The sequence below is a fragment of the Cyprinodon variegatus genome, unplaced genomic scaffold (assembly GCF_000732505.1).
Source record: "Cyprinodon variegatus isolate N-32 unplaced genomic scaffold, C_variegatus-1.0 Scaffold106, whole genome shotgun sequence".
Classification (NCBI taxonomy): domain Eukaryota; kingdom Metazoa; phylum Chordata; class Actinopteri; order Cyprinodontiformes; family Cyprinodontidae; genus Cyprinodon; species Cyprinodon variegatus.
The window spans coordinates 1,147,558-1,159,781 of record NW_015150559.1 but is presented as its reverse complement, the minus strand read 5'-3'; the positions used below and the strand labels follow the sequence as shown (position 1 = coordinate 1,159,781).

The 12,224-nt window shown below is 38.8% G+C and overlaps 1 protein-coding gene across 1 annotated transcript in view; it reads left to right on the top strand.

Moving 5' to 3' along the window:
* The window catches only part of rgs7 (regulator of G-protein signaling 7), a 71,919-nt gene that overhangs the window by 34,377 nt on the left and 25,318 nt on the right, over window positions 1-12,224 (top strand). Inside the window, exon 3 of the mRNA XM_015374606.1 lies at window positions 9,553-9,649. Coding sequence (XP_015230092.1) covers window positions 9,553-9,649 — 97 coding nt within the window. The remainder of the gene's footprint in view (window positions 1-9,552; window positions 9,650-12,224) is intronic.

Below are 12,224 nucleotides of genomic sequence, written 5' to 3'. Positions count from 1 at the left end.
CTTGTGAGGGTGTGTAAAGTAAGTCCATGAAACACTGTCGCCTTGGCTATTATGTCTGATAGTACAATGTAATGTACATCAGCCGGCCGCATACTGATCAGGTTCACAGATGTTGTCAGCTAGGGGAGGGGGCAGAGGGAGCAGAGCATTGTGTTTACATAATATCCAGGAGGAGTGTAGAATATGTGGCCCCCCAAGGCTGCACAGGGGAACCAGATTTCAAAACAACAGACTGATACAGGTTGTTTGTTTCAGGCTGACTGCTGAACTGGTGCCTCACAATGGTGGATCAAATCCACAAACTATATGGTCCTTGAACTATATGGTTTACAACAGCCCTTCAAGATTATACCATTTTACCTCTGAGTCAAGGAACTGCAGCCAGTCTGTTAACCTGTGCAAGGATCACAGACTGGTGGCTATATAGCAATTTCACAATATGCTATGTAGCCACCAACTCCAAACAGCAGAAATCCTCTTAGAAAAAATGCAGTTATGTTTGTGTCTTCTGTGTCCTCCACTGACATCAAAAGACACACAACCTTCTATCCATTGAACATTACTTAAGATTTCAAAAAGTCTTCCTAAATTTTGAAATCAAACAAGGTCCACTGCTGAAAGGTATAAAATAGCAATTTGTACCTAACTAACGTTAAGTCTCCATCTCTAATAAACTAAATAGTTTAAATTTAGGTACCGTAGCTTATACGCCAGACTTCATTTGTACTATCATTTTACATTACACTTAACTTTCAATTCTCGCCTTTGACAACATTATAATCCTTCCTAGCCCATAAATGTTTTGATACAACAATGAAAGCCATAATGTTTCATTTACAATTTTTATGTATAAATCTGTCCTTGTTTGAGAACTAAATAGAGCCATTAAAACTTACCTCTATTCCATCCTACTTATCAGACAGTGACTGCACAAAAAAAACCCACTCCCGCGCCCCAACCTTAACCCTCCACCGCCACAACCCTAACCCCCCACCTCCCTCACTAATGTGCAGGTCCTTTTCCTCTATTGTACTTTGTATGTGGTTTTGCTTTGGCAAGATATGTATCCTATGTAGGCAGGGCTTATTACTTATATCCATAATAATCTTAACATCTTCCTTATGGATTTAAAATGGTCAAAGCAAACACAGCACAATTGTTATTTTCCTTTCTTTGTCGATGAACATATTTTTGGCTCCTTGTTTTTTTTCTCTTCTTACATAATTGTTCTTTTTAAGTATTCCCAGTACGCTGAATGCTCAATGGGTAACATGTTGTACTTTGTGCCTTTGGGTTATAACCTGTGCATAATGCATATCAGGGAGCAGTTAAGGTATAAAACTTTTGTGCTTTCATTTTAGTACAAATCTTTGTAGGGCAAAAAAATACATTGTTATTTTTTTATTTTAGTAATTTTAGGATTGCTTTTAGCTCATATGAGGAAAAAGAAAGTACTTTCTTGCATGTTAAATATCCTTCCTTCCTTCCTTCCTTCCTTCCTTCCTTCCTTCCTTCCTTCCTTCCTTCCTTCCTTCAAATGAGCAATGTCAAGCTGCCAAAGACGTCCTTGTGAAAGTGGTTGCAGTGTTGCTATGGTAACTAACATTGCAACCTCTAAAAAAACCTGAGATCAATAACACCTGTTCATCACCCTTTTCCATTCATACCTCATAACTTTCTCCCCCTATCTGTTGTGTAGTTTTGTCTCCAACATGTGGTGGACTGACTTGGTGTTGCGATCTGCAGTGTGCAGAAACTTTTTTAAAACCCTAAAACGTTCTGTCCTGTTCGTCAAAGTGGTATACTTATTGTTATTTACTGGCAGTGAACAAAATAGCAGCTTTCGGTTGTAATGTACAATATTTGTTTTAATGCTTTTTCCTGTGTTGTACAGATTGCCCCTATCCCCTTAGAATTGCATGAAGAACATTTTGTTTGTTGCTTTTGCTCAATATGCAAATGCACCAGCTTGTTGAGAAGCAATGGGTGATTCATATGTGGTGACACAGCCTTTTGGAGTTATTTAACCAAGCTGTGGAGTAGACATCTTTTTTCTCTGGTAATGCTTATTGTATCAATTATAAATGAATTAACTTTGATAGCAATAAGATCAATACTCTTTTGCATTTTAGAGTTTATTGATCTCATATCTGATGTTTTATGTGGGCCATCATGTTATTTTTTTGAAACTACTAGGGACACCAGAAGAGAAATATTATCGCTCAGCCTCCAAACAATGCAGTGAGTGTGAAGAGGAGTTCATAGAGGAATGGGATGAACCAGCCTCAAAGACTATTTTATCTGCTAGTGCTGTCATGCTATATAGCCAGAGGTTCTGTTCAAGCTGCTCATACTCCGCCTCAGGCAGCCATACTTTAACTAGATTTCTCACATATTTGATGTTGCATTTTTTTACGGTAAGACAGTTCCAGCCTTCCAGCTTTGTAATTCTCTGAATTCATGATGCATGTGTGTATAACTGTATGATGCAGGGTTGCAAATAGTTTATATTTTACCTTTATGGACAGATTGTGAATCATCAAGATAATAATGTGCTATCCAAGGGAGCAACATTTATATATCACAGCAAAGATAGCAAGAACAAGGGAGGAGAGCGAGATAGAAGGATGTTGTCAGAGTTCTTTAATTTCCTTTCTGTTCCAGTCATGTCTGACCACCATAAACCAGAATGAACTCTTAATGAGTTTTCAGCTGACTGACAAGACCAAAGTATTAAAGAAAAGGGAATTGCGTAAAAGCACAGTAATACTGTATTTTTTAAAGGAGTTGCAGTGTGGCTTTTAAGTTAAATCAATAGCACAAGTACAGTAGATAATGCTGTATTTATGTATTTTTATAATGTTCTTAATCTCTGTTTGGCTGCAAACACCACAGCTATTACGTAGCCATTAGATCATTTAGAATCAATGAGATCATTAACACAGCCTCCAAACGGCACTGCCCTGCATCACCGTGCGGATGGTAGTTCAAAACAATTCAACTCAGCGAAATGTTCTGATCTGGACCAAAGTACTGTAAATATGCAGCAAACTCCTCACATCCACAGGAAGCCTAACCATTAATTGATTTTTAAAATAATTTACTAAAGATAGATATATTTTCTGAAAGAAATAGCCTTATTAATACATTTACAAGCATATTTTATATGTGTGTATATTAGAAATTGCAAAGATTAGTTAGATTACAGAGAGAGAGAGAGAATATACAGCATTGCAAACAGTGTTCTTATCCATTGCAATTTCTCTATGCAAAAACAGAAAATGTGAAGCAGTTTTAATGGTTGTTAGGTCCAACTTTCAGATCTATCACAGTATTTGGAGCTCCTCTGGGCTTTGCACCACTTTGTTTGTAAATTAGGGGTAAGTAGTAAGAGAAAGCGGGTCCTAGTAGTGTTTAACACTTACACTCACTGTTTTCCAACTTCCCACAATTAATGCATACTTTAACTCTCAAGATATTAAAACCCCCGAAGACAGGTGGGGATATTGTGATGAAAGAAAAGTTTGGTCTTTTTATTTGTTAGTGCCTGAATGATATCACGTTAAGCATTGGATGTATTTATCATTATAATCTGTTGCCCTGTTGATTAGAAATCCAGGCTGTGATTTCTTTTTTTGTGACCCACTTGTTTGGCACCTCATTAGACAACACTCTCTGTCATTAGCCAATCCATATCAGGGTTAAAAACATAACACAATACGATTGCTCAAACCCATAACTTATCCCATTATATCAGCACGGGCAATGTAGCTTAGGTGGTCAGTTGCCCAAAAAACAAGAATATGAGTTCTGTTCTATTTTCTAACCAAATCATGAAATCTGCACGTTTTGCTGCCCAATCAAGAAATGAATGCTCTTGGCTTGCATAAGGAGCTCACTTAAATGTCAAGGTCATAGCAGCTTGGAGTAAGTTTCAGCCATGTCTATTCAGACAGTCTTGTCAGCAGTTGTTTGTCCATAATTACCACAAAACAAAATAAATAGAAATCTGGGAGCATTCCTCATTTTAAGTACAACTAGTGATAACTGCCTTCTTTAACTTCAATTGGAAAATTACAAATAAAATTGCTTACTTAGCTTCTTTTCTTTCCTGTTTGTGAAAGTAGCAATTATCACCTTGGCATACAATCTCGAGATAATAATCCGTTTTGCATTTTTACTTGCCACAGTATATTTAGGAACATCATTCATCGTGCTATGATTTTTAAAACTGACCCCTTGGATGAAAACTGATGTTTTTGGCATGCAGGTCGCGCAGTGGTAAGCGCGCATGACCCATGTACGGGGGCCTTAGTCTTTGACGCAGGTGACCCGGGTTGAATCCAGCCTGCGGTCCTTTCCCGCATGTCTCTCCCCCTGTCTCATACCCCCTTTCCTGTCAGCCTACTGTTGAAAGAACGAGCCAGTAGTGCCATAAAAACTCAACAGAAAAAAAGATGTTTTTCCTAATCAGGCCTTTGAACAATCTAAAAGGACGGCACTGATTTACAAACTGGGCCTGGATTTTTCTTTTTTTACTGCTCCAAAGGCTACTTCAGACATTCTGATTGCACTGCAAGTGTCCTCACTGATAGTCTTTGAAGTGCTTCAAGCTCTGTCCTGAAGCTCAGTATGTGCTTATATCTGCAGCTATTGTTAGTCACTTCATATGTACAGAGTCCAGTGAAATCATTATTCAGTGATTCACACTGTGCAGCCAAAACATTCTCTCTTATCTGTTAAGAGGCTGCAGAGACACAGTCAGACAGCTCTGGGTGGGTGGATGGGTAGGGGATGGAGAAAGACAGGAAGAGAGTCTTGTATGTTCTTTCTCTCTATCTCCCTCTCTCTTTCTCTCTCTCTCTTCAGGGAAATGACTTTACTCTCCTCCTTTTCTCTACATGAAGCCAAAGAGCACCCCAACGTCAAGAGCTTTAGATCTTGAATATTCACGCTGGTGGCATTTTACCATCTGTGGGCGGTGAGGCTTTGCAAGGATTGGAGAGAGTGTGTGAAGTATTGATCGCTTTTGTCCTTGTTTGCTCTGTCTCTCAGTGCCAGCTGACTCTCTGAGCAACAGCGAGACAAAGACAGAAACAGAAAGACAGTTGGTGTATTAAGGATAATACTGGTTTGTTTAAACACAGAAAAAAATGTGACTCATCACATAAAAATAAGATTGTATGAAATGCATAAGTTTGGAATTGTTAACCTAAATCTGAATCAATAATAACCAAGAAAATGAAAAAAAAAGAAATTAGGAAATGTTACTGCAACTTGATGCATTTTGTTTTGTAAAAATAAAAAATGACACAAAATAAACAGGAAATTCCATCATCATAATTTTGGTTGACAAATGAAATAAAGATGTAGCCATCAATGAATGCTGGGCACCTTCTTTTAATTTTTAAATATATATAAAGTTTATGTATAGAATTTAAAGAAGTGTTGGTTATGCCTTCTTAAAATATGTTCACACCAAAGGTTCCAATATTCCAGAGGCTTACACGGCTGGCAGCCTGGTCCCAGATCTGTGTTTTTCCTTGCCGGTTTCCTCACATTGATTTCGTGCTGTTGCTTTTTGAGCTCTAGAATGCCATCTCACCTAACCCTAAGTTGTCAGGCTGATTCCTCCCCCAATGCAGGACAGCAGAGCTCCAAACTGGGTCACAGATAGGCAAAATTACAGCTGAACGTGAAGGTAATCCAGATGTAACCTCTGGAGGAGGTGGTAGTATTTCCTATATTGTTTCATCTCTGGGAATCTGGTGCACCTATGAATGCCTACAGCTTTTTTTTTTAGCTTTCTAAAGTAAAAGACACTTCCTTCAAAACCATGTCCGCCATGGTGAGTTGGAACCAAGGAACAGACCATGATGTTGGAGGCTTTCACCTGCTGGGCAAATTTTCCTGGTGTGGAAAATGCTTTCACTGGCAAGGCGAATAGTTTTTATGCTGACCAGGCGACTCTGGACATAAGCTCTGGACTTGTCACGAATACGCTATGTATACGCCCAAAATTGAAAAAATACAAAAAATGTTTAGCCTATGCCTGCTTTTTTGAAGATTCTGGGATGTCAGGCATACCCTGTATAAATTGTCAAGGTGTGACAGGGCCCTAATGACTTAAGCTAAAGCCTAGAAGTGACGTACACCAAGGAGAGTGTAAACACACCCACCATGCAGATGTGCAAACATGCTGCTGCTTTATCTCTCTCACAATCACATCCTTTGATGTGTTGGGAATTTTTAAGAGAATTCTTACTTTTGCATACATGCAGTTTATTTTTGCAATCATATGCCTGCCATTCTGGCACATTTAGATCCAATATTGCCTTAGATCTATTGCATGTTCCTAATCCAGGGCTTACTAAAGTTGATAACGTGGATTCTGTAAATTGTCAGTGGAGCAAGACCATTTCTCTCATCCACTTTGTGTCAAAACAACAATCAGTTTGGTAAGATATAACAAAGAAAATAACTTAAGGGCAGTTTCACATTCACACTTTTTCAAGGTTGCCCTATATCTTGAACCACCAATCCATCTTCTCCCCCTTATTCCGTCAGTGTCGCGGTAGGGCAATGCCTATCTCCGCCAGTCTATGGGCGAGAGGCGGGTTAGACCCTGGAAAGGTCGCCAGTCTTTGTCAGGGCAACACAGAGATACAAAAAGACACACACACACATTGACAACTAAGGAAAATTTAGAGAACCTAATAAACCTAATAAACAGTCATGTTTTTGGACTGTGGGAGGAAGCCGGAGTACCCAGAGAGAACCCACATATACATAGGGAGAAGATGCAAGCTCTTATTATTGTGAATTAGGCTCCAATCACTAACTGGCTCAGCTCTTAGTTACAGGGTATTCAAGTAGCTACAACCTTTGATCATACAGTACTGGCCTAAGAATAGCCAAACCAGAGTGGTTCCACATTAACATATCCATCTCAATCCTTTTTTAATGAAAACCGTTCTCTAGTGTGGCCAAGAAATTCATTTTGTCCTTCACCAAACCTGTCATGATGTTTTCTAAGGCTCGGACCCACATGCAGTGAAACCAAACAGAGAGACACGGATGAAAAGTTTGACGGATTTTATTGAAGATGATAAGCTCGGTGCAGAGTTTCCCTAAACTCTGCTCAGCCGGAACTGGAAGGCGAGGGGAAGACACTGCGGTTAGTTCAGGCTCAGTGGGAAATCTGATTCTTTGATCTTGAAGGAGAGGATCTAATTGTTGACTCACGTTTCCAGAGAAGTGAAGGATCCTTGACTCCAATCTGTGTGTTGGTTATCCAGTGTATGTCTGATTCGGCGGAGGGCGGAACAGGGTTTACCCATAACTCGGACGGTGTAGGTGAACGGAGACACTGATTGCCACTCAGATTTCCTGCTGTACTTGAACGGGTCGTGGTGAAGATGATTCCCTTGCTCAGAGAGTAATTTCACCATCCTCAAAAGGGAGACTGGATCCAAACCTTCTGTTTGAATCCCTGGCTCCGTTTAAGACTTAGCTGATCCCTCCTGGGAGAGGAGGTCCGAAAAGGTCCAGTTTGCAGGATGACTTCCCGCCGAGAGGCAAAGACAAAAACAAAGTTAATACTCAGGGAGACAAGAACTCAGTCTTGGAGAAAACTCAGCTTGGCTAGAGTACCAAAAACTGGCAAACACTCTGGCGTCGCGGTAGTGGCAATCAGCAGCTTAAGAGCAATCCGTTAATGAGGTAACCGTCAGCAGGTGTGTGAGGAGGCGAACCGGAACCAGGCGCCTCCTGTTGGTGGAAGGGAGACAAACACAAAAACAAATACACAGACAGGAGCCCTGACAAAACCCTTTTGTGTGAGAAGGAATTGGCCCCACTGAAGATGAGCAGCTCTGATAAGGCTTGTCAGTTTCATACAGTATTAAAGAGAGCAAATAAACAAAACTGTGGAGGACCATCCTGCAGTCTGACACATAACAACATTGAACTTGTTACTTGCATATAAAAGTCAGCAGTAATACTTATAACATTGAGATAAACAAACAAAACCAAAAAAAATCACAATGCTTTAAAAAAGTAGAGTTGTTTACTTAACATGTTACTTCTAATCAGCAAAACATTTTTTATTCATTGAAAGCAGTCATGATCAGCAGTTTTACCATCACACATTTAAAGAAGCATGTTCTTGTTGGAAAAATGTAATGTCTGATTTCATCAACTTTTCTGCCTCAAAGTTTCGTATCATCAAATTAGGCTAAAGCACATTATAGGACGTCGGCACAGTCTAAATAATAGTGTAAAGTGCTATTATTATGTGACGGGGCCGTTCGCCGTAATTTGGCTTAGGCTGTAGGGATTGATACGCCTGGTCCAATACTGGCTCCTTTCCCAAGCCGAGAGCTTCCTTCAGCAGCGTGGAAACTGTGGTCGTGTCAACCGCATCTTGTTCCTCAGGTAGACCTATTATCCTGATGTTGTTACGGCGAGACCTCGCTTCCACATCTCCACACTTATTATCGAGAGTACCAAGTTAGGTGGAAAGTTTTGCCACTTTACTTTGAAGTGAAACCATATCGTCAGTGCATGCCGTCACAGCCCTCCATGTCAGTCACAGTTATCTTTAGCATATTTACCTCCACAAGAATAGCTGCTATTTTGGCATTTAGTTCCATTTTCACAGACTGTAGCACAGACTTTATCTAAGTGAAGTTAATCGTCATTGCCGTATCCAATTCTGTGTTAAAAATGCCTACCACCTCATCTCGAAGACGTGCGAGGTGTTCAGCCTTAAAGTCCGGAGAGGCCATGCTCGACAGTCTTCCTTGGAGTGGGCGTTTTAGCGACGCATTTCGCAGCGGGGTGACCCCACTACTACCCAAAGAGTTTGCAGCCTGGGGGACGTTTTTCTGTTATGGAGGCATAACGGCCTGTAATACAGTTGCAACGAGCCTTGTGAAGTCGGAATGTAAAAATAGAGAGTAAACGAAAGGGCCCTATATGATCATTCAAAAGTTTCACAGGAGCTCCCGCAGACACGTCTTACTAAAATGGAAGTCCTGTTTCCTATTGTTAAGATGTTTACCCTTTTTAAATTTGTATTTTTCTGTGTGCAGCTGCTTTTACACCCATGGCATTCCTTGAGACAGATTTTGGTTAAATTTTGTAACACAGCTTAACCTATAACTTATGCTTGATAAGTTCATTCTATACTTCAAAGGTTACTGCTGGTTGAAGACAAAACAATATTGTGATAGATAAAAAGGAAAAAGAGCAAGGCTTTCTTTAGTTCAGCACTCAATAAGTATATCTTAAAGCTTGCTTTGTAATACAAAAGTCAACAATTTGTGAGATTTGACGCAAAAATCTGACAACTGTGCTTGTTAGCCACCAGCTGCAGCTCCCTCTCGTTTATCTGGTGATGCAGCTGAACATCATAAACTGTTTTAATTTGTTGGCTTCATTATGTCTTTGCTCTATAACCTAACTTTTCAGACAAAATGAATCGGTAATCTTATCGTTCCCTCTTTTTTGTTTCCCATTCTCTCCCTTCTATCTTTCTGTGTTGTCCAGATGGAGGAGTTAATAGCCCGCATGCAGGATGAGAAAAACGGCATTCCCATACGAACAGTGAAAAGCTTCCTCACCAAGATACCCAGTGTTTTTTCAGGTAAGGCCAACTGTCAGAGAATAACACTGTTCTGCTTTTATTGCTATACCCAGTACTAAAGACATGTCTACACACTGTCATGGTTTTGGTTCTGTTTAAGTTTTCTATTTGAGTTTTCATTGGTTAAATTCCCATTTTGTTGTGTTTTCTGGATGTATTTGAGTTCTTATGTATTTCTTGTTTTCCCTCCATTGCCCTCTTGTATAAGTCTCCTTTCCCCCTAGCTCCCTTTTAGATTCCTCTGTCCACACCTGCTCCCAATCTGCTGATTAGCCTTATCTTTGTTTCTGTCTCCTATATATATATATATATATACACCTCCTGTTTGCTGGTTCCTCAACGTCATTTATTTGGTCTTCGTGTCTGTTTTCATGAATTTAAGTATTTTGTTTGTAGACTTTTGGCTCTGTTGCCCATTTGAACATTAAATCTGCAACACAACACCCTAGGCTTCTGTCAATGCATTTGGGTCCTCTTCAAACCTCCGCAGAACCTGACATACAGACCTTAAAGACAAATGGACAGAAGAAAAGTAAAGTTATTGATTCAAATGTTAAGATGATTTTTTTGGTCCAAAAAAGTACTTAAACCACTATTACAACATTGAAAGTGCAGAAGGATCCAGAGCAAACGTTGATGGGCAGGGGAGGATTGGCTCAAGTGAAATTAAGTGATGAAGCTTTAATCTACATTCGCTAAGGCATGGATGTTGGGTAGTTTGTGTGATGTCATTCCAATAAAACATAAAACAATGACTGGCTAATAATAGATTGTAGACTCAATAATCTCATAAGCATACCCCTAAAATCTAAATAAATCAAATTGTAGTCCATAGCTTATCTTTCTAGCTCCTATACTGTTATCTTTTGCAAGCTCAACAGTAAGAACACTGTCCTAGGTAGGAAAGGACCTCCTGACTACTGTGCTGAATCTGGAGAGCCTTAAGCCTGGTTTTTGCTTGACATGTCCACCACTAAATGAACATCTCAGGTTTATTGATGAAAGCATCACTGAGCATATAGCCCTTTATGTACGTCATTACATGACAGAAGCATGCATCGATTATGTGCGTCAAAAGTGGTGTTGCAGCCTTTCAAGATAAAATTGCAAAAAAACGAACAAAAAACAAACCTCTCCATTGTAAAGCCCAAAACATATAAACGTGTGTGAATTTGCATGTGTCACAGAGTACACATGTAATACAATTTTTTAGTTAAATTCTGTGTGCTGTGCTTTTAACTTCGGTTTGAATAGTCGGGATCTGTTTAGCTCATAAGTGCTAGATAGGAATACCTGGAGGACCACATATTCAATAAATACTAAACTATTGATCAGAAACATTGTTTCCTTTTACTACCTACTTTCATTACTGCCAACACTAGTCAGATAGCACCCATTATACAGACTGCTGATGCACTTTGGCTGAAGAGTTCTTAACAGTTCTGCTGAACTGCAATTATCACAATCAGGTGTGTTGAAGTAGAGAAAGATCTAAAACATGCAGAGCAGAATGCCCTGAGGACCGGGGTTGAAAAACACTTCCCTAGATTACCATCATAGGGACATAGAAGAGGCTATGTTAAGATTAAATGTTAGTAATGCTTTAAGTATCAACTGTTTGTTTTTGTTTTGTTTTTTTGTTCTCGCAGCTTATATTTTTTCTGTACTTTTAGGACAACCCGGAGAGTAAAGTCGAAGAAACAATTATTAAAGGCACTGATCATTAAATTAAACATCTGGGGATAAAAATACTGAGCAGCAAAGAAGTTGTCACTTTTCTCTATGTTCTATAAATTTTATATAGAATGATTTGTACTTCAGATTTTTTCAAGATTTTCTATTGGAAAATTTTTTTAGGAAAGATTGACCATTGGTTTAACAAGACAGGGAATCTGAAATAAAAATGTATTTAAAAGGCTGTGTGCTTTGTATTTTAGCAAAATCAAAAGTTACTTTTGTTATTTAAGCCTCTCAGCCCTGGTTATCTAGTCGGCGTGTGTGTCTGCTAGCTGTGAATAGATGAGATGACATGAGATGATGCTGTCAATCTCAAATAAAAAATAAAGACCAGAAATCTTTATTTATTTGAAAATTTTTTGGATGCATCAAATAAAAGTTGAGGAAAAGTTAAGGTCACTTTCTATCCTAAGTGAACTAATGACTCCTCTATTGCATGAAAATTTTTAAACTAATATTTACTAATTGCAACCATCAGATATAATTAAAACATATTTTTCTTACAGTAGTTTTTAATATTAAATCATTCAAAGCTTTTCTGTTTTCATCGAATTTAAGATTATTAAATTATCTAATTTTACTGAAATTTTGCATTAAAAAAGACAAATTTTAGATGTTCTTTAATTTGTTTTCATTTTGCAGCATTTTTTAAATACAAAAAAAATCAGATGTAAGGAAGATAATTGTTGATCTCTGCAAGTATGACTCATTCTAAGGTACAATTTCTACTTAACCGACAGAGGCCCCATTAATCTAAAGGAAAAGTCATTGCTCCAAAATCACATATTTGTGGTTTTGTGTAAATAAAAATCAAGTGTTTTGCCAACAGTCTGTGGAA